Here is a 27,412-nt window from a genome sequence, read left to right as displayed (position 1 = left end):
TTAATAAAACTGAAAAACAAAAACAATCCTACCGTTCACGAGATGTCTTGATCAGGAGCGCAAGTGGAGGCAGGAAGGAGGAGGAGGACTAGCCTGAGTCGAAACGCGACTCAAAGAGTCTAAGAGTCAGCTGGTCTCACAGACAAACGCACACGCACTACACGATAATGCTGTGTGCAAAAGTTTCATTTGTAACTTCACTTAATTGTTTAAGTTGGTTTAAGGGGGACTATGAAGAGGAAGGAGTTTGAAGGGACGAGCCTGTCTCTCACACAAACTCACGTACGTGCTGTATAACTCAGCCAATGAGATGAGAGCGTAGGCGGTGCCCCGAAAATCAGCCAATGAGAGCGTGATGCGTCAGAAGGCGTCACCAAGTGTTAGTCTGAACTTGCACCGACTTGAGGCATTAATAAAGTTGATTGGAAAAAAAAAAGACTTGCACTGACTTGACGCTTCATGTTATATGGAATTTCTTCTGTAATACGAAGCAAAAACTTTATATAAATTCTTTACGTTCAGTGGAATTTACGTAAAAGGAGGTTTATGTTATGCGAGGTACTACTGTACACGATAAACAGGAGGGAAGTGTTGGAGAAATGTATATAGATCTTACCATATATTTGTTTAAATAATGTATCTTCCTTTGTTTGAACCGCTATAACCACTGTATGTGTGTGCGTTAAGTAAGGTGATTCCTGCAGCCATACAGAAGAAGAAACAGGAACTGCAAAAGCACAGAGATGCTTGGAATGTTCCGCTGTAACTGTTGGGTTTATGATGATGATACACACAGACACACAGATGCTGCGTCATCCTGTCCACCTGAACTTTTGAACTTCCTGTTTTTGAGCCCGCTGCACGACAGCAGCTGCACACTCTTGATTGTTTGTTTGTGCATACACACGCACACACACACACACACACACACACACCCACACACACACACACATGCACACACACACCCGCACACACACACACACACACACACACATACTGTACACAGAGAGAGAATGTGCTGACATGTTACAGCTTGTGTGCTTCCCCCTCCTTAGAGCTGCAACGTGCTCTGTGTAACTAGGGAACGCCCCAACAGAATAAAAGTGAGGAGATGGTAGAGTTTACTCAGAGCGGGTGGAGGTTGTAAACTGAGTACATCTCTGTCCGTTCTCCTCGCGAGTAAAAGCAATCTCGTTGTCTTCTTTGGGGAGCACACAGGACTCACCTCTCATGGTGACATCAGCTGATGTGCGCAGGGTTCTGAACAAAACAAACCCACGAAAAGCAGCAGGGCCAGACAACATCTCAGGCCGTGCACTTCGGGTTTGCTCATCAGAGCTAGCTGATGTGCTTGCTGACATATTTAACCTGTCGCTTGCACAAGCATCTGTACCGACCTGCTTTTAGTCCACCATAATAGTGCCCGTACCCAAGAAGAGCAACGTGACCTGCTTGAATGACTATCGCCCTATAGCACTCACTCCTATTGTTATGAAGTGCTTTGAAAGAATAGTCATGACCCACATCAAAAAGAGTATCCCGGCGGCAACTGTGGACCCTCTACAGTTTGCATATCGCCAGAACCGGTCCACGGATGATGCAGTCAACACTGCCATCCACACAGCCCTTTCTCACCTACAGGGCCAGGACACATATGTCAGAATGCTATTTATAGACTATAGCTCTGCTTTTAATACAGTCAGCCCCCACAAACTCACAGATAAGCTCCTCACACTTGGCCTGTCACCCTCCCTCTGTAACTGGGTGTTTAACTTTCTAACAGGCAGACCCCAGTCAGTCAGAGTCCACAATCGCACATCAAGCTCAAGAATTGTGAGCACTGGGACCCCACAGGGGTGTGTGCTGAGTCCACTCCTCTACACACTCTTCACCTACGATTGCGTGGCCTCCCAGAACAACACCAGCATCATTAAATTTGCGGATGACACTACAGTCATCGGACTGATCACTGGTGGTGTTGAAACATCATCATACAGAAGAGAGGTGGCGGACCTCATAGCTTGGTGTCGTGATAACAATCTCCTTCTCAATACAGATAAGACTAAAGAGATGATCATTGACCCAAGAACAAGGGAAAAGGAGCCGCATAGACCCCTGTTTATTGATGAGACTGAGGTGGAGAGGGTGAAAACCTTCAAGTTCCTTGGCACACACATCAGCGAGGACCTCACCTGGTCTCACAACACCCAACAAATTCTGAAGAAGTCCCAAAGGAGACTGTACTTCCTGAGAAGACTGAGGAAATTTGGCATGTCCACCACAATCCTGAGTTGCTTCTACAGATGCACTATGGAAAGTGTCCTTACCGCCTCCATCACTGTTTGGTACGGTAACTGTACAACACGTGATAGGAAGGCACTCCAGCGGGTGATCAAGACCTCACAGAACATTGTTGGGGCAGCCCTCCCCTCACTGCAAGACATTTATAAAACTAGAGTCCTATGAAGAACACACAACCTCATCAAGGACAGCACACATCCACAACACTCATTATTCACACTCCTACCGTCAGGCAGACGCTACAGGAGTTTGAAGTCCAGGACCACAAGGCTGGCAAACAGCTTTTACCCACAGGCCATCAGGCTTCTCAACGAAGCACTCACACACGCCGCACGCAACACACACTCACACTCATAGCACTTTATTTATTTATTTATTAGTATTATTTATCTGTATTAATGTCTCTTCTGTTGTTGTTGCTTAATTTATTTGTTAATATGTTTCTTATGTTTCTTATTCTTTTTCTTGTGTTTTCTTTCTTTTCTTGGGAGAATGAACAGAATAAGAATTTCATTGCATAGTATAACTGCCTGTTTTACTGTGCATATGACAATACAACTCTTGAATCTTGAATCTAATATTTCAACTTTATTCTTGTAAAATTCCTGCTGATTTTCCATTTTTGCTGCCATTGTTGTTTTTCAGTTTTCTTGTTAAAGTAATTTTTAGAATGTGCGTGGACAAATAAAAACACAGTCGTGGCCCACACTTTGGACACCTCTGTATTAGATAGATAGATAGATAGATAGATAGATAGATAGATAGATAGATAGATAGATAGATAGATAGATAGATATAGAAAAATTCACATTAGTTTGTTATTCTGCTGGTACACACACACATGCAGGCACACGCACGCACACACGCAGGCACACACACACACACACACGCACACAAACAAAAACATCAGTTCAAAAACAAGAATGAACCAGCTGAAAGTGAAATAATTTCCCCGCCAATGACTCGTCTGACCAATCATCAGGCTGACAGTGGCGGGGGTGGAGGGCTCGGACCCCCTTTATGAGCGCCCCTTCGCGTCGCCAGCACTCACATCATGATTTCACCTGCTGGGTACGTGCAGCTGCAGTTGCTCCTTGTCCCTCCAATTTGTTCAAACTGTTTTGATGTGCTTGTTTTACGGAAGTGCGACAGAACGACGACGTTGCGTGTGTTTTGTTTGAAGTTTTTAGTCTTTTTTATTTTTTGCTGCTAATTTTTTTCGACATGTTCTCCGGAGCGAACGTCTGGAGCTCCAGTTCAGCCTGTCAGGTGAGTGCTAACTGAACCTCCGAAGACACTACACAAGTCGTGTGAATACTATGCACAGTAAGTACACTCGCCGTGTTCACTTAGCTTACATATGACATATATGTAGATACTTTGATTGAATGAACTGTGTTTTTTCTCATTGTGTGGTTATCAATTGACTTTTGGCATTATTATGTGGACATTTTTGACGAAAAAACGCCAGCTTTAGTTGTAGTTGTAGTTGTAGTTGTGTGCGTCAGACAATGATGATTAGGAAAATAGTGCACAGGTGTCACAAGGGAAGTGATTTTATGACGCTATCTTCGAGGCTTTGACTGCTGAAGTAACAAGAAAAAGGCGTATGTTGGACATTTGAGGGAAGAATGACAGTGGATAAAGTTTTATTACATTTTAGTATGAATTCAGTGCGTCTTGATGAACAGCGGTAAGGATGCCAGGTTGTACCACAACTGACAGAGAACAGAGAAATAACAATATGGTCACAAGGCACAAATGGTTCATGGTATTAATTCATCCTGAACATGCATGAGTCAAACAGTAGCATATCACATAGTACAATTCACAATTTTGCATGTCCAAAAAGGAGTAGGAAGAAGCAAAGCTTATTTAATCCTACCCCTCATCAGTTTCACATCAGTTGCAATACATTTATTCACCTCTTGTTCTTCCAAGTGTACTTTGTAGGTCTACATGACAATGTAGTGCAATCATAGCCAAGGTTTTTACTTGCTAAAAGGAAGCTAGAGACTTAATAACTGATAGAATGGTTGAAGAAGTGTTTGATTGATAATGAGTGAGTACAGACCATGTACTCACCACTTTGAAGAGTTAGTAGTCAGTGTAGTAGTGGTTAGATATGCTGTAGTATTGTATGTACACAGTAGTTCAGGTCTCTTCTTCTTTGTAGTTTGTGAACATCAACTGCTTGTACTTTTTCTTAAAATCGCTCATTGTTGTGTATTGTTTGAGTTCCTTACTCAATCCGTTCCACAACTTGATTCCACATACAGAAATGCTGAAGGTTTTCAGTGTAGTCCGTGCATATAAGTGTTTTTGGTTAAATTTTCCCCTCAGATCATATTCCTCCTCTCTTGTTGATAAGAATTGTTTTACATTTTTGGGTAGAAGGTTATTGTTTGCTTTATGCATAATTTTAGCCGTCTGAAAGTTTACTAGATCCGCAAATTTTAATAATTTTGATTTTATAAATAAGGAGTTCGTGTGTTCTCTGTAAGCAGCATTATGGATTATCCTAAGTGACCTTTTTTGTAGCACAGTTAGTGGCTGAAGTGCACTTTTGTAGTTATTACCCCATAACTCGGCACAGTAAGTTAGATATGCTGATATCAGTCAACAGTAGAGAGTGTGTACGCTAGTGCTTTTTGGTCAAGGACAAATTTAGCTTTATTCAGTATTGAGGTGTTTCTTGCCACTTTATGTTTTAAATTTTTAATGTGAGATTTCCAGTTCATCTTCTCGTCTATTGTAACCCCAAGAAATTTATTTTCATTCACCCTGTCAATGTCTACACCATCAATTTGTATTTGCTGGTACGTTTCCTTTTTACACTTACCAAATAGCATTACTTTAGTTTTACTGAGGTTCAGTGATAGTCTGTTTTTATCAAACCATCTTTTTAGTATAATTAGTTCATCTGTGATTTTTTTAAAATTTTTTTTAAATTATTATTATTATTTTTTTTTTTACTAGCTCTGGTGTATTGTCTCCAGAACACAATGCGGTTGTATCGTCTGCAAATAATACTAGCTTTAGGTCTCTCGGGACTTTACAGATGTCGTTTATATATAGATTGAATAGTTTTGGTCCTAGGATTGACCCCTGGGGAACGCCGCATGATATGTTTTAACCCCTCGGGCGTATGTTCTCCTAGCTTCACATATTTTCTCCTGTCAGCCAAGTAGCTTTTAACCCAGTTCAAGACTAGCCCTCTGATTCCATACCTTTCTAGTTTAGTGATTAGAATATCATGATTAATTGTGTCAAAGGCTTTTGTTAAATCCATAAGTACTGCAGCCGCGCACTTTGTGATCTATAGCATTATTGATTTCCTCTGTAATTTCAATTAGTGCCATGGAAGTTGAAATGTTACTTCTGTATCCGTATTGACTGTCCACGAGTAACTCATTTTTATTTATAGAATTGTCAACCTCTTATTAAATATTTTTTCAATGATTTTGGAAAATTGTGGTAATAAGGACACTGGTCGGTAGTTTATGAATCGATGGCAACATTTCAAAGCTATGGAGCCCCCTAGGGGACGTGGGGACAAATAATTTGGATTGGTAAAAAAAATAGAGAGGGAAAAAAGACAAATGTTTGCTCGAGCTCTCAAAACTTTTGCAAGATAACTCAAGATGGGGTTGGAAAAAAGGGAAAGACTTTTCCGAGATCTCACCAGGCACCAGAGCCTCACGACTGAGCGGAATTAGAAAAAGATTAGAAGTTATCGTGCAAAAGTTTTCCGGGCTCCGTAAAAAGCGCATTTTTTTTTAAAATTGCAATTGCTTGGTCTTTAATGTTTGCTTAAGATGAGACAAAGAGGAAGTATTACTGCATGCTGACCACCCTGATTTTTTTTTTTTTTCTTTTGGCTTTCAATTTTTTGTGTCCTGCCTTTTTTTCGGACATTTAAAGGAATACGGCTGCATGAGAGGATTGCAAATGGAAGACGTTAAAATGTGCACCCCTTATTTGCCTGGATTTTTGTCTTTTTGGAATATCTTTATTTTCTATCCCAGCTGACTATGGGCTGGTCCCCCACATAGTAGTTTCGACAAACCCATTCACACCTATGGACAATTTACAGTCTGCAATTAACATAACAATCCAATGTGCTTGGGATGTGGGAGGAATGAGGAGTGCAGGGAGAAGATGCAACACTGATGTTCCAACGAAGTGGGTGGGCGCACTAAACCGCTGCACAAACATTTTCTTTTTTTGCTTTGACATTAATTTTTATGGAACAACAATTTCTGAATTTTTGGGGTTTTGGCGGTTTTTTTTGGGCTGGGGAATGTTTAGCTTTTTTTTTTTTTTTGGTCAAGATCTTGCAAAAAAAAAAAAAAAAACGTCTGACGTTGCTTTTAGCCAAAACTCTGAGGACGACTTTTTTTTTTTTTTTTTTTTAAGATTATTGTATTTTTATCTTTCCTCTTGACCATCGTCGCTTTATTAAGTACAAGTCTTCCACTCGTACTGTCTGACAAAAAAATGGAAAGTGGGGATCATGCTGACCCGTCGACTGTGGGGCCCGTTTAACTATATAGTGAGCAAGATGGCAAAATCAGAACATAATCTGATGAAAGATGGCACACTAACTCATTTCTTCAACCTTGTGTGGTTGCATGATGTGGCGGTAGAACCACCAAATGTGGTTTCAGTCGCTGTGATGGAAACAGGAAGGATGCAACTGTTTATTCTGATGAGGAACCAACATGTTGCACGCATTCTTGGTGGAAAATACATTCTTTCAAGGCAATCAGGGTTCTGGTGTGGTGTGGTGTGATGTGATCTTGGATGTGGCTAGAGAACCAGCTGGGTGAATGTTTAGGACCCAACTAACACTGGTCCTTTTTTATAAGGAACTAAAGCTGAAAGTAAGCAACTAGCATGCAATCTTGTTTGTGACCAGACTTAAAAGAATTGTGGATAGATGCATATTTTGGTTTGCAAAGTGCTGTTGGGTTTCCTCCCCTTCCCTTCCCTTCCCCATCCCATTTTTATTTTTCCCCCCCAACATTTGAAGCATTTTCTGCTTGCACTTGTATTGACTTTAAAGGCTCCTGACATTTTGCTTGGGGATGAAGATTTGCGGCCTCTCAGTTGACTGGCGACCGGATGGTTTTAGGAGGAGAGTCTTCAGTGCACACCAATCCACACTCCTGAGACATTCCGGAGGAAGGCTGCCGACGTTCTGCACCATCCATCCCGTTTTGTGTGCCATCTCTTGGTGGGAGATTGCACTTTGATTTGACTGAAATAAAAACATAAACAACCTTTTTGGTGTGCTTTACCGCTCTTCTAATATTGCAGAATTATCCTGATGACAAACGGCAACACTGGCTTTCTGGGCGTGGACACCCCCTCAATGTCGCGTTTGCTGGAAACATTGCAGGCAACAAACCAAGACTTTGTCAATCGTGATGATCAGACCATGCAGGATTTTGCAACCAATTTTTCAACCAATTCCTGAATCCCTGTGTGGCCTTGCCTCTTCGTCCAATCCCTGAAACTTCTCTGCACGCTTTGGCCCTGGAATTTGTCCCTGAGCAGCACTCAAATGCGCACGTCAACTGTCTAACCAATGAAATGTGTCCCTGCATGGCCCACCCACGTCCTCACTTTTTTTTTTTTTTTCCCCTCAACATTAACAAGAGAAATGGATGTGCGATGGTAATCTATTCTCAATTTTACAAACAAAAATAACCACGATAGATCCATCCATCTTCTGCTTATCTGAGGTCCAGTCTTGGGGGCAGCATCCTAACTAAGCAGGGAAGCCCAGACCTCCCTTTTCCCGGCTCCATCATCCAGCTCCCAGGCAGTTGAGAGACATGGTCTCGCTGACATGTCCTGGGTCTTCCAGGGAGGCAAATGCCCAAGCCACCTCACCCGGATCCTCTCAGTACGGAGGTGCAGTACTTCTCTCCTTGTCTCTAAGGGAGAGCCCAGCGACCCTTTTGGAGAAAACTCATTTCAGCAACTTGTACCTGCGATCTTATTCTTTTGATCACTACCAAGGTTTGAAAACACGGATAAACTACATGCAATGTGTTGGTACATAAGCATACTGGGGGGTGGGGATGTGATCGTTTTTACTAAGCTGTCAAAGCACTTCATCATGAGGGGGGGTGAGTGCAGCTCGGCAGAAGTCATTTTGAGAGGGGAGTGTGTGGGCTTTTTTTGGGTACGGCGATGATTGTGGCAGTCTTTAGACATGCTGGCACCACAGCCTGGTCCAGCGAGGTGTTGAAGATGTCTGAACACCCGGCCTGTTGTATTGCTTCCCGATGGGAGGGGTGGCTTTGTCTGTGATGACTTGAATACCCTGCCACATTTGTCTGGCCTTCGGTCAACGTCAGCTTTGTAGCTCCTGTAGGCCAAACCCTCACTTGCCTCAGAGTGACTGCAGTGATCACACCTGATGGCCAGGGGCTTGTATGCAGGAATTAGCATCACAGCGAGACGAGTGACACAGCGAGTGCCTTGACATGAAACGAAAATATTTCCCCACATTAACGTTTTTTCTCATGATTACAGCATTTGATTCACATTATCAATTTCCGTGCGATTCTGTTAACACGGAAATTCTAGAGCACTATATACTTTATGTGGATTTCTGTTCACTGAGCATGGTAGAGAATGTTCAGGGTCAAAGACTGCACCCGGCTCTTTTGTTGAACAGCTTCAGGAATGAGGCGATGATGGTTAACAGAATTTATTGAACAAGGTGACCTGTAAGGTCGACAGCGCTGGTATCAATTTGCAAGTACAGACGCAAGATCTGTTCAAAGTGAGCCCCAGTATTAGGTCATAGTGTCTTAAGTGTTATGGCATTTGCATATCTTGGCCAGACACAACTCCACACAGTGTCACATCCAGAAGTTCTCCGACGACACAGCCATCGTGGGTTGTGTTTCAGAGGGCAATGATCTGGAATACAGGACGGTCATCAGGGACTTTGTCAGCTGGAGTGAGCTTAACCAGCTGCAACTCAACACCAGCAAGACAAAGGAGATGATCATTAACTTCCAGAGGAAAACATCCCACTTCACACCGGTGAACATCCAGGGAGCGGACACAGAGTTGGTAGACAGCTACAAATTCCTGGGTGTTCACCTTAACAACAAACCGGACTGGTCCGTCAACACCCACGCCCTCTACAAGAAGGGCCCGAGTTGCCTCCACCTGCTGAGGAGACTGAGGTCCTTTGGTGTGTGCAGGACTCTCTTACGGACCTTTTATGACTCTGTGGTGGCCTCAGCCATCTTCTATGCTGTGGGCTGCTGGAGAGGGGGCAGCACGGACAGGGACAGGAGCAAGATTGATAGACTGATCAGGAGAGCGAGATCTGTCCTGGACGGTCCTCTGGACTCCGTGGAGGACGTGGGGGAGAGAAGGTTTGTTGGCTAAGCTGACATCCATCATGGACAACACCTCTCACCAGCTACATGACACTGTGGTTCCCTTAGCAGCAGACTGTTACACCCACGGTGTAAGAAGGAGAGGTTCCGCAGGTCCTTCATACCGACCGCTGTCAGGCTCTACAACACCTGCACCACCTGAACCATGTTGTAGTCACAATGTATTCTTTACTTGCGTATCTTGCTTGCTGCTGTAACAAGTGAATTTCCCCGCTGTGGGATAAATAAAGTGCAATACAAATACAATACAGACAGTGTGGGGCAGGCCTGTACCTATGCATACTGGGCCATTAGTTAAAGGAAAACTGCACTTTGTTTGGAGTTTTGCCCATCCACAATCCTTGAGACATGAGCATACATCCTTGTCTTTTCTGTGTGTTTGAAAGAAAGATTAAAAAAAGCGGCAGCTCAGTTGTGCAGGTGATGGATACACCAATGCTGCTTGCAAAGATCGCTACTAAAATGCCTCCAAAAACCAATAACGTTTTAAATACATGCTGTAACCATGTAGTAACAGGTACATTCATGATAACATGTAATACTTGCAGTATTGTGTATTTCGGCCATTCTTAGCATTACCGGAGCTTCCATGCTCGGTGCATTGATTTCACATAGAACGTAGATAACGCCTACACCTAGTGGTAACTTTTCCAAACTCCAAATAAACACAGCAGCAGTGCAGCATCTCGACGATGTAGCCTTACATTTTGATAGTGTCTGAGGTGGTTCATAAATACACAGGACTTGATGGAAAAAGTTTGTGCCATTAGATGGTAATCCACATGCGGCGTGGATGTTGAGTGGCGTGGGAACTATCTCAGCCATGGGAAGGTTGTACATTTTGGGACACCTCATCAGTGGTGTACCTTTTTTATTTTTTTATTTATTTTTTTTTATTTATTTATTTATTTTTTTAATCTGGGTGTCTCAGCCTTTCAACACACCATCGACACCCTCATCAAAGGCGGCCAACTACAGGCTGATCAAGCCTGAGGCTGTGTCCCATGCTCAATCATGAGTAAAGTAGTGCCTGGAAAGTGGAGAGAGAGAGGAGCTAAGCAGTAAGGTCCCGACCTGGGATTAAACAAAGAAAAACTGCCAGGTCATTGCTCGGCTTCGCCCCATGCCCCACCCTTCGAGTAAGGGCGGGGGGGGTAAAAACTTCCTTAGGGTCGTCAGGTTGCTGCCCTCCTTCATCGGTGTTTCAATGATAGGACCATGACACCTCCCAGAGAGCTCATCGGCAACACCTGGCGTCACAGGCGTGTGCCCCCCTCTGCTTGTCCTTGCGCTTGATCCATAGTGTCAGGTTCAAACAACCTAAAACATTCAAAACACGATGAGAAACAAAGAAGACAACGGGTATTGCTTTTACTCACAAGGTGAACGGACAGAAATGTACTCCGTTTACAATCTCCAGCCGTTCTGAGCGCACCCTGCCACCTCCTCTCTTTTTATTTCTTTAGGGCGTTCCCTAGTTACATAAACCACGTTGCCGCACTGAGGGGAGGGGAAGCACACAAGCTGCAACATGACAACACAGTCTCTGATCTAACTGGGTGTGTGTAGGAGTGAGTGTGTTTGTGCGTTCACACAATCAAGAGTGTGTAACTGCTGTCGTGCAGCGGGCTCAGAGACAGCAAGTCCAAAAGTTCAGGTAAACGGGATGACGCAGCAATTTGTGTGTGTGTTTGTGTAAGATAATGTACATAAGTCTAAAAGACGCCTCCGTGGTTAAGCAGTTCCTGTTTATTCTTTGTAACCACATAAATCATCTTGCTTAGCGCGCACACACACAGGTTATAGCAGTTAAAACAAAGGAAGATACATTATTTAAGCAAATATATGATAACATGTATGTATATTTGTCCAACATATAGCCACTGGTGGCTTCTTTCGGATGCTTCAGAGACCGATCTTATCTGTCGGAAAACCTGTCCATGAATGCCAAGGTCTTTTTTTTCATAAGTCTGATGGTAGAGAAGCCACAAAACCTCTGCATCATAGTTCAGCTGGATAGACCTTGGCCTTCCATCGTCGTCGTTGTGCATCTGATACCAGATCTGTGTACTCCCATGGCACTGTGAGCTCTATGATGCACCTGGTGCAGCATTTCTGACGGTCTGATTTTTAGAGTCCTTCAAAGTCATCTATAGTCCCACTTTAGAGCACTTGTATTCTTCAGTGAGGCTTGTAGTAGTTCAAGGACTCTTTTGCCATAGATTCTGATGTTCATCAGACGGCGTGGAACGCCAAGCCACTTCTTCACATACGAATTTATGTTTTGCTCCATCTTTTCTACTGTTGTTATTGGGACCTCGTAGATCATGATTGGCCACAATACTCTCGAAGTCCAAATTGTAGGCACCAGAGTTTGAGCTTCCTTGGCAGCATTGTCTTGTTGATGGTGTCCAGACTGTTGGTGATGTCCTGCCTTAATACTAGTCGCTAGCCAGCTCGTAGCGAGCCGGTGTGGTATGGCTAGGTGTATGTAGTTCAATCGGCGTAACAATGTTAGTAATGACAGTGTCGCTGTAGCTTGGTTAATATGCACCTCCACATTACATGTAAAATTTTTCAGCCAACTAAGACCACATAAGGATTGTGGATGATGGCAAAATTCCGAAAAAAGTTCAGCTTCCTGCCACTCTCCCGTTGTCACTTCAGAGGTTATCCACACGGAAACATTTTCAGGTCAAAATGGAAAAGTATTTCATGGTTTCAGCCTTTCATCCACATGGAAACCAGGGGCGGCTCTAGCTTTTTTGAAAAGGGGGGGTGTGGCCGAGGCCGTTGGCCGAGGCGTTGGAAATGGAGCGGTGGGTCTGGGGTCTGAAATTTTTTAAATTAGATCTCATTTCCTGCAATCTGGTGATTTCTGAGGCCAATTTTATGTCCTTAATTTCAAGAGTTTATTTTTATCCTTGGAATATATAGTTTAAGCCAAAACATTCTATTTATAAAATTACCGGTACTAGGAGGAACCCATTTTAGCTCAATTTCCTGAAATATTTTCCAATTTGAAGCAGCTGTAAATTCCGAGGATTTGAGTATAATTTGATGTCACTGGGGATCGCTTTTCTGGTTCATTTTCATTGAGAATAGACAACAGTTTTCCTTATAGTCATGATGCCGGAACCTTTATTTTGCACCTCCACCTGAATAGCCATGTACAGCACACGTTCAATGTCCAATGTAAATTATCAGCTTGACAGTGGGTTCAGGAATAGCATGCGTCTCGCTTGCATTCTGGCATATGCGTCCACCACGCGCCCATAATTTAGATGCATGTAAATCAACGTGTACTGGTTTAGACATACATGTACCTTCACTGGGACTGGGTGACTGGAATTATCATTTGATTAGCTTTTATTGTGGTAAAAAAAATCGTGGGTGCCTCAAAACGGGGGTACACCCCCCACACCCCCCTCTAAATCCGCGCCTGGAAACAGCGTTCTGGGTGACCTGAATTTTTTATTTTTTTTTAAACTGCTTCCAGAGTGGAAAAATCTGAATCCGCTGGCTTGTTTTTTTTTTGTGTAGACAAGCAACCCACTTTTTTGGAATACAATGTCACACATCCAACTGAGCATTGCGTTGGATGCAACTATTTACTAATCCGGTACAGTGTGGATGCAAAGTTGTTTTTTTTTTTTTTTCAATCCTCCAAGAAAAATCTCATGAGCATTCAGTGTGGACAGGGCATCAGTGTCCGTCAGTGTCCAGTGTGGTTGTTGTGGTAGCTTGTATATCTAATCAAGCCGGGTCAGCAGGCCATTGTTTTTAATTCCTCCTTACATAGCTGTTACTTTTACATTGCAATCACCCAATTGATTATCATGATGTTCAAGGGTGCTTAATATATATACAGCACGTGGAAAAAGTGTTGGTTTTTTTGCATGTTTGTCTCACTTAAATGCTTCAGATCATCAAACTAATTTTAATATTAGTGAATGACAACACTAAGTGCCCCCTAAAGCTAATAACTGGTTGGGCCCCCCTTAGCAGCAACAACTGCAATCAAGCGTTTGCAATAACTTGCAATGAGTCTCTTACAGCGCTGGGGAGGAATTTTGACCCACTCATCTTTGCAGAATTGTTGTCATTCAGCCACATTGGAGGGTTTTCCAGCATGAGGCGCCTTTTTAAGGTCATGCCGCAGCATCGCAACAGGATTCAGGTCAGGACTTTGACTAGGCCACTCCAAAGTCTTCAGCCATTCAGAGGTGGACTTGCTGGTGTGTTTTGGATCATTGTCCTGCTGCAGAACCCAAGTTGCTTTCAGCTTGAGGTCACCAACAGATGGCCGGACATTCTCCTTCAGGATTTTTTTGGTAGACAGCAGAATTCATGGTTCCATTTATCATTGTCTTCCAGGTCCTGAAGCAGCAAAACAGCCCCAGACCATCACACTACCACCACCGTGTTTTACTGTTGGTACGATGGTCTTTTTCTGAAAAGAACACACACCTTCCAAAAACTTCAACTTCAGAGTGCTTTCCCAACTGTCTTGGGGATCATAAAGATGGTTTCAGGAAAAATTGAGACGAAACTGAATGTTTTTGTTCAGCAGTGGTTTTGGTCTTGGAACTCTACCATGCAGGCTGTTTTTGCCCTGTCTCTTTCTTATGGTGGAGTCATGAACACTGACCTTAACTGAGGCAAGTGAGGCCTGCAGTTCTTTGGATGTTGTTGTGGGGTCTTTTGCGACCTCTTGGATGAGTCGTCGCTGTGCTCTTGAGGTCATTTTCTTTAGCCATGTATGCATGTTCCCCTCATTGAAATCCCATAGAGAACATTTGGGGATGGATGGCAAAGGAAGTTTATAAAAATGGCCATCAGTTCCAGATAGTTGTTGCCTTTGGTGAAGCCATCTTCACCACTTGGAGCAATGTTCCCACTAGCCTCCTGGAAACACTCGCATCAAGCATGCACAAAGCCGTTTTCGAAGTGATTAACAAGAATGGTGGAGCTACTCATTACTGAGTCCTACTGAGAACATTTTTTGTTCTGGTTTGGAGAGCTTAGTTGGTTTTTTTGAGCGATGGTGTTAGCCAGCTATTTCAGTTTGTTTTCAATAAATTACTTTTTCAAAGTGCTTTTTGTCTCACTCCCCCTTCTTGATTTTGCATATTGTAGCTCTACTTAAAACGTGTAGCTCTACTTAAAACTTAAAGCGTGCGTGGGTGCTTGTGTGCGCGCGCGCGCTTCATAAAGTCATGGGATTAAGCATGCTAACGGGATTATTAAGTCTCTTGACGCTGTCCTCGAGGCGTTGAGGAGACATCCTGACCAGATGCTCGAGCCACCTCATCTGGCTCCTCTCAATGCGGAGAAGCAGCCTGCTACTCCGACAGTGCTTCTCACATTATCTCTAAGAGAGAGCCCAGCCACCCTATGAAAGACACTAATTTCAGCAGCTTGTACCTGCGATCTTGTTCTTTCCGGCACTACTAAATTAAATATAAAGGCTCTTAAAAATAAATACTATATTGTCATAGTTAACGTTAATGAAAGTTTTCTTTAATGGAGAATCGTGCAGGTCCTGTTTGACCCTCTGCCCACACGGTAGTTTGAGGAAACAAACATTGGAATAAATATTGAGCAGAAATTGAGAAAGAAAAGGGTATATTTTAATTGGTTAGCTTCAAAGCCCTGGCAGATGTCTCTCAACAAGTCCAAAGTTAATTGTATCTACTGACGCTGTGATGTGTCACAGATTACGTCGCCTGACAGAGAAAAGCGAGAAGTTACTGGAGCACTGTCGGTATTTTATTTTAAAAATGGTATTTTAAAAAAAAAAAGGTACCCATGTTTTGAGTCTGATTGTTTTGCTTTGAACTGCAAGCTAGCCGAGGACAGCTATTTGGCCGCTTGTGTCAATGTGACCATGGCTGAAGTCAAGAATGGATGTAAATGGCATTAGCAGTGCACTAGCTAGTCACCGGGATTTCCAAGATTTTCAACAAAACATATACATAGCCATGTAAACATTACATAGCCATGTACTGTAATTCTTATTTATTATGTGTAAAACTATGACAGGAACAACATCAAATTAGAAGCACTAAATGAATACAGAGCAACCATCCACCAGTGTGAGCCTGGAGTTTGTTTTTCAGGAAGGTGCACCACACAAATATACTCATTAAGGTCATTGAGTCTCACATTTATACTTTCCCACATAGTATCAGCATTTGGGACCAAATACGAGATAAAAGAAAAAGGGTAAAAATACAGCAAATGTTCCCTTGCTCTATCGCGGTTAACCTTTCGTGGATTCGCTGTTTCGCAGATTTTTTGGTGCAATTTTAGTGTATTGTGGGAAGTTGAGTGTCTCTCTCTTCCCACTCGTCTCTCTGCACGGGTCATTGACTTCTGCGTCCTGATTGGCTGTAGACCATTGTCATTCTCCTTCCTACCGCCGTGCCGTGTCTCCTGTGTCATCACTAGCTTGCTTGCTAGCTTGTAGTCTTTGTATGTTTGCAAGTTTCTCCCCGACAAGACTCACAATGTTGATGAAACGAAACGGCAGAGGAGGATGCTAACTACCGCACAAAAGGTTGGACTTGTGAACATGCTGGAGGAATGTAATTACACGGCCGTAGGGCTCCATTACAGAATTTAATGACTCTTTGGTTCGGGGAGGACTGCAACAGGAGGATACTGCAGCAATATGTTTTAACAAGGATACAATACCTGTACAGTACAGTAGAACGCGAGGACAAAAAGGCATGGTCAGAAGAAGGAAGTACGCATGAGGCACTTAATATCTTGTGTCCAACCTCGCAGGTTGAACTTGAGTGTTTAAACAAGATACTCAATGAAAATATAAACGCAACACTGTTTTTACTCCCATTTTTTATGAGATGAACTCAAAGATCTAAAACTTTCTCCACATACACAATGTCACCATTTCTCTAAAATATTGTTGACAAATCTGTCTAAATCTGTGATAGTGAGCACTTCTCCTTTACTGAGATATCCATCCCACCTTCCAGGTGTGCATATCAAGATGCTGATTAGACACCATGATTAGTGCACAGGTGTGCCTTAGACTGCCCACAATAAAAGGCCACTCTGAAATGTGCAGTTTTATCACACAGCACAATGCCACAGATGATTTGAGGGAGCGTGCGATTGGCATGCTGACAGCAGGAATGTCAACCAGAGCTGTTGCTGGTGTATTGGATGTTCACTTCTCTACCATAAGCCGTCTCCAAAGGCGTTTCAGAATTTGGCAGCACATCCAACCAGCCTCAGAACAGCTGCTGTTTGCATAACCAAAGAATCGTAACCAACTTGAGTGGGCAACTGCTCACATTCGATGGTGTCTGGCACGTTGGAAAGGTGTTCTCTTCACGGATGAATCCCGGTTTACACTGTTCAGGGCAGATGGCAGACAGCGTGTGTGGCGTCGTGTGGGTGGGCGGTTTTCTGATGTCAGTGTTGTGGATCGAGTGGCTCGTGGTGGCAGTGGGGTTATGGTATGGGCAGGCGTCTGTTACGGACGAAGAACACAGGTGCATTTTATTGATGGCATTTTGAATGCACAGAGATACCGTGACGAGATCCTGAGGCCCATTGTTGTGCCGTACATCCAAGAACATCACCTCATGCTGCAAGGATCTGTACACAATCCCAGTTCTTGCATGGCCAGCATACTCACCGGACATGTCACCCATTGAGCATGTTTGGGATGCTCTGGATCGGCGTATACGACAGCGTGTACCAGTTCCCACCAATATCCCGCAACTTTGCACAGCCATTGAAGAGGAGTGGACCAACATTCCACAGGCCACAATTGACAACCTGATCAACTCTATTTGAAGATGTGTTGCATTGCATGAGGTAAATGGTGGTCACACCAGATACTATTTCTGAGTCCCCAGACTCCAATAAAACAAAACTGCACATATCAGAGTGGCCTTTTATTGTGAGCAGTCTCAGGCACACTAATCATGCTAATAGCACCTTGATATGGCACACCTGGGAGGTGGGATGGATTATTTCAGCAAAGGAGAAGTGCTCACTATCAACAATATTTGAGAGAAATGGTGATATTGTGTATGTGGAAAAAGATTTTCATCTTTTGATTTCATCTCTAAAAGTGTTGCATTTATATTTTTGTTGAGTGTAGAAATGTTAATGGCTGTCTGAGAAAAGTGTATGAAGCGTGTGTTGAGGGGTTTTGCAGCCTTAAAACATAATTGTTTAAAAAAAAAAAAAAAAGCTGCCTACTCAATGGATTTGACTTACTGCAGGCTATTTCGGAAACCTATCCCCCACGATAAACGAGGGAACACTGTAGTCTCTGTGCAGTGTGGGAGAATGTTAGGTGCCTTCAAGGACCGTCAAACAAAGCGGGACAAATCGCTGCTTGCAAACATGCAAAAACTGGGGGATTTATAACTTTTTTTTTTTTTTTCTAAAATAAATAAATATAAAGGGGCAACCCAAACCACCCTCCCACCCAGGGGAGATAGCTCCGCGGGGGCAGCTGGGCTCAGGCACCCGCGCCCCCACCAGGGGGAGAGGCCGGCCCCCACACCCCACACCGGACGACGCCACGCGGCAGCCGAGCAGGAGGGCCCAGGGCAGACCCGGCCCCACCCCCAGAGGCAAAGGAGGCGAGGGAGAGCCAGCGCCACCAGCCGCACACGGGGCCCCCCCAGCAGCAGTAAGCGCCCGGCACCCGCAGGATGCAGCACCCCGCCCACCCACCACCCCAGGAGGTCAACCAACGCCGCCCCCTGGACGGCCCCCCCGACCCCGACCCCGCCCCCGCCCCATCACCCGACCCGGACCCCTCCCCACCCCCACCCACCAGCCCCCCCAGGCAGGCAGCCCAGCAAAGAAGACCCGAGACACCAAGCCTGCCCCGGTCTGCCCCCGAGGTACCAGGGCCACCCAGCGACCAGGACCACACCCCATGCCAGATGAACGAGACCCCCAGGGGCAGAGACAGATGCCCTCACCCCCCTGAGAGTGAGGTCAGGGAATTAATTATTGGCGCCCATATAGACTGAAATTCTGACATTTGTTCCTTAGATTCAGCAGACATTCTCTCCATAGCTATATGATCTAACACAAGATTTTTGTAAAGAGCTATGTTCACTTTCTTCCTTGATTTCCAATTGATGAGAATGGTTTTCATGGCGATGCTTAATGCAGTGATGAGAAGCTGTGTTTGGTTTGTTTCTACATCAATTGTGGAGAGATCGCCCAGCAGGCATAGTAAAGGGGAGGTAGGAATGGAGAACCCAAGTGCCAAAGATAGGTCCTCACACACTCCGTGCCAAAATTTTTTAATGGGAGCACAGGTCCACATGGAGTGTAAGTAGTCATCTATTCTATGGTCTGAGCAGTGTGTACAGATGTTAGAGTCAGTTAAGCCCATTCTAAACATTCTATGTCCTGTGTAGTGTACTCTATGAAGGATTTTAAACTGAATCAGCTGTAGGTTGGGATTATTGATTAACCGGGAAGCATTGAGACATATTTGCTTCCAGAATTCAGGGTCACAGCTTGTAGATAAATCTGAGCTCCATTTGGAGATTGGTACTCCGATTGTGTTGTCATTTTTGGAAAGTAGAACATATAATTCAGATAATGTTTTAGGGGCAGATATTTTTAAAAATTGGTCAATAGTGGCATTGCTTTCCCATGATATGGTCCTGAAACTTGCTTTAATTATAGATTTAATTTGTATGTATTCAAGAAATTTGTTATGATTTAGTCCATACTGTGTAACAAGGTCGTTAAATGAGATAAAGTTGTTTCCTATAATTATATTTTTCATACAATTTATTCCTTTTTCGTGCCATGTTGGGAAATTTAATGGTTTCTTTTTAAGCAAGATGTCAGGATTATTCCAGACGGGAGTGTATTGGCGAGGAATGAGCGAGAATCTAGTTATTTTTAGAAATTCCCACCAAGCTGTCAGAGTGGTGCTTATATTTATACTTTTAAAACAATAATTTTTCCGGAGGATTTGGCTAATGAAGGGCAGGTTACAAATTGGGATTTCATGGCTAAGTGATTGTTCTATGTCTAGCCATAAATAATCCAATGGGTTAGGTTTGATCCATTTTAAGATATACTGTAACCTGTTTGCAAGGAAGTAGTTGGAGAAGTTTGGGGGTTCTAAGCCCCCATATTCTTTAGATTTTTGTAACGTTTTGAGACTTATTCGTGCTGGCTTATTTTTCCAAAGAAATTTATTTATATATGAATCTAATGACTTGAACCAAATTATAGATGGTTTGGTGGGGATCATGGAAAATAGATAATTAACCTTTGGTAAAATCATCATTTTCACGGTGGATACTCTGCCTGTAAGTGAGATGGGCAAGGTTCTCCAACGTGCAAGATCATCCTCTATTGACTTCAGTAGTGGAGTATAATTCAAGCGGATCAGGTCTGACAGGTTGGAGGAAATGTTAATACCCAAATACTTAATGTTCCCTGAACTCAGTGGTATAGAGGGGGTGCTCTGGAAACCAAAGTTAATGGGCAGTACTGTGGATTTAGACCAGTTAATGGAGTAATCTGAAGGTGCTATAATTGTTAATGAGTGAGATAGAATGTGACTTATCTAGGAAGAGTAATACATCATCAGCATAAAGGCTTATCTTATGATGAACATTTGTGGTGTGGATCCCTTTTAATATTTATATGTTGTTGAATTGCAGCTGCAAGAGGTTTGATAAAGATAGCAAATAGTGAGGGAGAGAGTGGACACCCTTGCCTAGTACCTCTTTGTAAAGTAAATTCTGGAGAGATGTGATTGTTGGTCCGAACAGAGGCCTTCGGGGTGTTGTATAGTATTTTAATCCATGTTCTAAATGAATCTCCAAAGCCAAATTTTTGTAGCGTTGCAAAGAGAAATTTCCTGTTTACTCTGTCAAATGCTTTTTCAGCATCCAATGAGACAATTGTGGTTTCTAAATTATGGATGATAGAGTAATCAATCAGATTGATTAGACGGCGTACGTTGCTAGTTGAGTTTCTCCCCTTGATGAATCCTGATTGATCAGGGTGTATTAGCTGAGGGGTAACTTTTTCCAGCGTTATAGCTAACGCTTTGCATATTATTTTAAGATCTGCATTAATCAGTGAAATTGGACGATAACTGGAAGGTAGTGTTGGGTCCTTATCCGGTTTCAGCAGGAGACTGATTGTAGCTGAGTTCATGTTTGGAGGCAAGCATGAACTGTCTTTAATTTCTAAAACCATTCTAAGAAATATTGGAGATAGTAATGACCAGACCAGTTTTATAAAACTCGGCAGGGAAACCGTCAGGTCCTGGTGCTTTGTTATTCGCCAACCGCTGTAGAGCGTTATGGAGTTCTATTAACGAAATGGGTACATCTAAGTTGGTCACCTGTTTGTCATTTAATTTTGGTAATTCTATGGTGTTGAGAAATGTTTCGATATCTGGGAGAGATGGTTTAATCTGAGGTGTATATAGATTTTTAGAAAAGCTCCTAAAGACAGAATTAATTTCTTCCGGGAGGTGAGTGATGTGACCTCCTGAGTTTCTAATGGAGGAGATAGAGCTTTTTTCTTTATTGACTTTTAGTTGGTTAGCTAAGTATTTTCCGTGTTTATTGCCATGCTCAAACTTTTCCAAACGTAGTCTCTGCAGTTGGAACTGAATTTTCTTGTCAGTAATTTCTTTTAAGTCTAGTTTCAGTTTCCTTAGGTTACTTAGGATATGCTCATCTTGTGAGTCAGCATGAGCTGCTTCGAGGATTTGGATTTTTTTCTCCAACTCTGATTCTAGTAATCTCTTTCTTTTTCTTATATGATGAATATGAAATGGTTTTTCCGCGCATTACTGCTTTTGCTGCCTCCCACAGAATACTAGCCGAGACACCGGGTTGGTCATTGAAGTCTAAAAACATTGTCCACTCTCTTTCAAAGTATTTTAGGAAGTCTGAGTCTTTTAGTAATGATGTATTTAATCTCCAGCATCTAGTAGGAGCGCTCATAGTTTGGTTAGTGAGAAAAAGAGAGACTGGGGCGTGGTCACTAATGGTGATAGGGTGTATGTGAATGTTTGAGATGTCTGATATGATTGAGTTGCTTGTCAAAAAGTAGTCAATACGAGAGTAGGTGTGGTGCACTGGTGAGAAATAAGTATATTCCCTGTGAGTAGGGTGATAAGAGCGCCAAGCATCACAAAGACCAAAATCATTCATGTATTTCTTCAGTATCGATGTTGATTGAGACTCACGATGTCTCCCAGCTGGGCTAGACCTGTCCACTTCTGGGTTAAATACTAAGTTGAGGTCCCCTCCCAAGATCATACTTGTATCCAAATGTGCAGAGAGAGAAGAAAAGAAGGCGTGAAAGAAGGAGGGATCGTCAACATTCGGACCATATATGTTGTCAATGCAGAAATGTACATTATCAACAGATATGTTCAATATTATATATCTCCCTTCTGTGTCTGTAATAGTGTTGTGGAGTGTAAAATTCACCCTCCTGTTCATTAAAATAGCTACCCCTCTCTGTTTGGAGTTGTAACTTGCTAAATATGTGTGTGTGTGTATGTACAAATTTTTTGTCTTTTTTCTATCGACCCAACTCCCCTAACTTTCCAAGTGACAAACTGTAGTGAGTTCATCCTACACTAGCTTTGGGTGATGTGTGTGTGTGTGTGTGTGTGTGTGTGTGTGTGTGTGTGTAAACAAGATCAAATGTGAAGTATGTGTACCTGGAAGTAAAATTAATGGGAGTATATACAGTACATTTAAATGTATGCTTAATTTGTACATAGGCAAAGTGTAACATAGTAATCCTGAATGAACTAAGCCAACTAAAGTGAGGACGTGATGTGGGTTTATGCATAAGTGAGATGAGCGTGCTTGTGAGTAGTTGTGATATCAATATCAATAGTAGAATATGATGTGTATGTGTAGGAGAACGCGTGCACGTGTGTGTATTTGTGTGAATAGTTTGAATTTGGTTGAGTTTGGACTTTGAGGGTGTATGATGTCACTGTGAAGAGATGCTGATTGAAGGAGACAGCTGGCAGACAAGAGGATATGTGACAATATGAGGAGGGGAGAAAACGTGAGACAGAGGGGGGAATAGAAGAGGAAGAAAGAGAAGAAAAAAGGACAAAGAGAAGAAAGGCTGTGCATACATACAGTGGGACAGAAAGAGGAAAAAAAGGGGGGGGAGGGGTAAAGTGGAAGCAGACAGTAAAAGAAAAGTTACCTGGTTGAGATAGAGCATTAGTTACCATATCAATACAGCCACGGTGTTACTTCCCGGTCGCGGTAAAGTTGTCCATTGACGAAGAGTTTATCCACCGTGATGACAGCTCGGCATCCCTCGTTAATGAACTTCCTCCGAACAAGGAATAGGCGTCGGCGCCTGTCGAGGATTTCTCGGGGGAATTGATCGTTGACGCTGAAGTCCGTCCCCTTCAGCTCCCGGCCTCGGCCCTTCACCTGTTCCTTCTGCTTGAAATGTTCGAATTTCGCCACAATGGGTCTCGGCCTACGGTTCTTTGGCTTCTTGGCTCCCAAGCGGTGAACGCGGTGAAAAGTGATGTTTTGGATGGCGTCCGCTGGGAGTTTAAGTTGTTGTGCCATGAAGGCCCTCACCGATTCTTCCGGGTCCTCCTCAGATTTTTCGGGAATTCCCGCGAAGACCAGATTGTCCATGCTCCGGGCCTGGAGGTCTAAGATCGTCTCCTTCATGGTCTTATTTTCTTGGACGAGTTGTGAAACTCCGTCGGTGAGGGACTTCACCAAGTCGCGGAGGGTGGCGTTCTCCGTAACCAAGGAGACGATCTGGTTTTGGCTGAATTCCAGAGATTCACGGATGGCCTGGAATTCTTTGTGAAGCACCTCGACGAGAACGAGGCGGCCGTCCAAGCAAATCAGCCTCTTGTTGATGGACTCAAGAATGTCTCTGATGTCAGTGCCTGGCGGAGATATTTCTCCAGATGAGTCCTCCGGGCGGCTCCGTTTGGGGTTTGGTGTCTCCGGTGATTTTCCCATAACTACACGTTCGAAGCACCCGTTGATGCTCTCCTCCAGATCTTCCAGTTTTTGGGTTGGTTTGGCGTCTAAGGTGTTTAATATGCTGGTTTTGTGTCGAGATATTTTGCGGATGTTTTAGTACTTGATTGTTTGTCCTTTTTTTTCCAGAGCGCTATGTTCCGCTTGTCTGTATTCCGCGTGTCACGCACACTCTCGCGAGATTACCCATACTTTTTAAAAATAAAATGGCTCATATTTCCAAAATCGATGTCCCTTTTACATACAATTTTATGTAGTTATCGTTGTAGATGTGTATCAAATTGTCTACCACATAGATTTACATCCCTTCTTATAGCTAAAAACTTAGTTCTATATGTTGATTAATTATGAGTTAACTATGGACAAAATGTGATTAATCACAATGAAATGTTTTAAATTGATTGACAGCCCTAATTAAATGCCTTAATGTGACACCACATTGTGTGTGTCAGTTACAAAGAACACTTGCATTAACAGCAAAATTATAAAATCACAAGCTGATGCAATGTTGTGGAAAAATAAGCCCCAAAACATTTTGAAAAAAATCTGGCATTTTAGGCCGCAACAATGCTCAAAATGACTTATCCTAGTAAGGAGCACCAAGACCCCATGATTTGAGGTATTCATGTGTTGTGTACTGTTTATCCGATGCAGCGTCAGCGTCGTCTTCGAGGATGGTGGACGACTCCGTACTTGCAAAGGTCTTTGACTTGTAAGGTGAGTTTTTTTGTTGTTGTTGTTGTTTTTGTTTTGTTAATCTGCTGCTGTCATTTCTTTGCAAACAAACCATGGGATTTTCAGGTGTTCTTGTTTAATAAATTGTCATTCCCGATCTGGAAATCAGATTCCTCGTTTGAACTTTGGCCTTCCAATGATTGCAAAGGACCTAATGCGTTCTTGTCGTCCGTTCTCTGAAGCTGGAGACTGAATTGTTATTGTTATGTTAAACATTGTTATTGAAACTGCCATTGACTTGGTTTGCCAAAGGTACATAGCGCTTAATGCAAGACACCTTCTGATGCTTCTTGCCCCCTTTTGAAGCATAATTTCCTTTCATGACTTTTTTGTGATTTTGCTGTCACTTGTTTTTTCCTTGGACTTCCTCCTTTGAGACGCTCTGCCTTTCAGGTCATGTGACTTCCCACAGCCCTAGCCTTAATGCTCAAAGGCCTCTTTCCTCATGACGATTTGCCCTTTTTACTTTGTAGGTCTGCCTCTTTGAATCTAAAACGTTCCAGGATTTCAAGAGCCATATCAGATCAATCAAGCATCAACAGGTGGGTCTTTTCAATTTGGCATATTCTTCCCGAAGGTTTAATTTCCCTTTACTGCTGAGTCAAGTTGTAAAAGCTCTGAAACTGTCTCTGCACGTGTCCCTTTTTTTATTGTTCCAGAAAATGAATGAAGTATTCCAGACAGGTATTGTTTGTTGCCAATTTTGTTATTTGGATAGAAGTACTACCCACATGTTGGGTCGTTTTTGTTATGTTTGTAACCACTTACCTTTCTGTACTTAATTTTTATATAGAGTCACCTGACTGGCCTGACAGTAAGTCATCTTTTTTCCCTCAAACAGTTCTTTGAGACATTGCGACTATAAAATCATTAAGTCAGAGTTCTGATGACTGAACTATGGAGCGTGACTACCTGCCGCTTGTTGAGGTAGAAGATGGTCGGGCTTTGCAGACCTTTGAGTGTTGCAGTGAAGGAACAGACAAGCAGTCATTATGTTCTTTGTTACCTCTGCCTGCTGCACACACTGAAGGTGGTTTGAACTGGTTTAAGTGCCAATCTGGCAATTTTTTGTTTTTGAGGACTGTGTTCCGACAGTTCATTGTTACTACGCCTTGCAAGAAGTATCAAGGATCAACTTGAGAGAGTGACTTATGAGGGTACTTTATAAGATTGACAGTTGACGATAACTCCTACTGAACTTGAGACTATTTGTTTCTGTACAGGCAAGCTCCCCAACATTGCCATTATGGATAGAATCATCCAACAGAACGTGCAGCAACCCTTTCTAGGTTTGTAAAATGTATTGAAGATCATGACTATGTGTAGTCCTTGTGAAGCCATCACTAATTCTTTTAGTCAGGATTGGATGGTATTTGTAACTTGGGGAACATCAACAAAGGAAAAGTAAGCCACCATAGAACCTCTACCTTGTGTCTTTTTAATGGATGTACTTCACAAAAGGGTCTGTAGCTGTGCCATTGTTGGTACCAGAGGGATTTTTGGGGCCGATACCAATATTATCCAGTCAGTTGATCTTAAGTGGTACCATTTCTTGTTTTGCTCATTTAAAACCCTCATAAACAAGCCACGCCATTGTCAAAGTGTATTTGTTTGCTTCACGGGAGAAAGACAGCCTCTTTTATAGTGCTAGCCAAATGACTGCTTTTGAATATGCATTCTTGTAGGTCTGCATTTGCTGACGGTCTGTTATAGTCCGGGAGAAATGAGCGTTTTTTACCTGTGCCACATCTGTGAGGAAATGTTGCTGGACACCCAGATATTATCTCACCTCACCTCCATTTGCCATAAATTCAACTACTTTGTGAGTTCCAGGGTATACCAAATTAAAATCAGCCAACTTTTTGTCACATTGGGTTCCAGTTAAATGTTTTGTTGTATGTGTGTGTGTGTGTGTGTGTGTGTGCTCGCTCTTGCGTGCGCGTGTGTGTGTGTGTGTGTGTGTGTGTGTGTGTGTGCGCGTCTGCAGAACTACACCGATCCAAATATGCTTGGATTCTCCTGGATGCCCAGCAAAGACTTAGCGATCAATCGAGATAGGCGACGAATGACAAACCTGTCAGGAGAGATCCAGGTGTGTATGTGAATGCACAAATATCAATGTAAAGTGAGGTTGAATGCACCAGGTAACAAAGCCAATGAAAACCAATGTTGATTTGAAATGTCAAAATCTAGTACTGATTAGGACTTTTCTCCTCTTCCTGTTCAGATGTTGAATTTGCCTGAAAAGCTGTTTGCGCTGTACAAAACATATAGCTACACTAAAGGTACACAATTCTCCAGTCTTACCAAGCAGGAATGAAATCTTATTTGGCCGTGATGTAACGCAGTCTGCTTCCTCTCACCAGTGATGTACTCTCTCAGTGAATATGACAAGCTTCCCAAGCTACTGGAAGGTAGAGACGTTCACTTCAGTACACACCTTATTTTCAACAGTGTTTCATGTCTGGCACTTTTCCTGAAAGGTCAATGATGATGCTGCTCTGGTGCCTTCAACCGCATTGCACTCTAATGATGGCATTCACTTAGGGAAATGGATTACATTATGTAGGATTCAATGAGGGGAAATGGATTAGCATCTTGACCTAAATCAGCATTCATGTCTTATTTTTTATTTTTGCCTCATGTTGGTAGATGCTGAACGAAAGAGAGTAACGATACAAAAGTACCATGCAGATGGCCAAAGGAAGTATCCACTTCTTGGTGAGTAACCATTTCTTGTTGTTCCTTCTTGAAATTTGAACTGTAGTAGTTTTAGTAGTGTTTTGGTAAAATCTGTTGGTAAAATGGCATTTGACCAAAGACAAGATGTTTATGGTTCAGAGTAGAAAATGTTTCCTTTTTTTGGGGGGGGGGGGCAAAAATACTAACTGATCCTGCACG

General features: G+C 42.9%; 1 protein-coding gene across 9 annotated transcripts in view; it reads left to right on the top strand.

Moving 5' to 3' along the window:
• Positions 1-3,347: 3,347 nt before the first annotated feature.
• LOC129172948 (uncharacterized) overlaps positions 3,348-27,412 on the top strand; it is a 47,371-nt gene continuing 23,306 nt past the window's right edge. For 3 of the 9 annotated variants that reach the window (XM_054763243.1, XM_054763242.1, XM_054763244.1), the window contains exons 1-11: positions 3,348-3,570; positions 24,431-24,493; positions 24,985-25,053; positions 25,171-25,195; positions 25,305-25,325; positions 25,735-25,800; positions 26,197-26,333; positions 26,499-26,603; positions 26,739-26,796; positions 26,878-26,925; positions 27,164-27,232. In XM_054763243.1, coding sequence (XP_054619218.1) covers positions 3,526-3,570; positions 24,431-24,493; positions 24,985-25,053; positions 25,171-25,195; positions 25,305-25,325; positions 25,735-25,800; positions 26,197-26,333; positions 26,499-26,603; positions 26,739-26,796; positions 26,878-26,925; positions 27,164-27,232 — 706 coding nt within the window. In that variant the 5' untranslated portion in view covers positions 3,348-3,525. Of the gene's footprint in view, positions 3,628-24,430; positions 24,494-24,984; positions 25,054-25,170; positions 25,196-25,304; positions 25,326-25,734; positions 25,801-26,196; positions 26,334-26,498; positions 26,604-26,733; positions 26,797-26,877; positions 26,926-27,163; positions 27,233-27,412 lie in introns of those variants that run through there. The other 6 variants (XM_054763250.1, XM_054763249.1, XM_054763245.1 and 3 more) reach the window with 5 other exon arrangements.

Source organism: Dunckerocampus dactyliophorus, chromosome 20 (assembly GCF_027744805.1).
Source record: "Dunckerocampus dactyliophorus isolate RoL2022-P2 chromosome 20, RoL_Ddac_1.1, whole genome shotgun sequence".
Lineage (NCBI taxonomy): Eukaryota > Metazoa > Chordata > Actinopteri > Syngnathiformes > Syngnathidae > Dunckerocampus > Dunckerocampus dactyliophorus.
The sequence above is the reverse complement of the archived record's forward strand: the minus strand, read 5'-3'. Positions and strand labels throughout refer to the sequence as shown.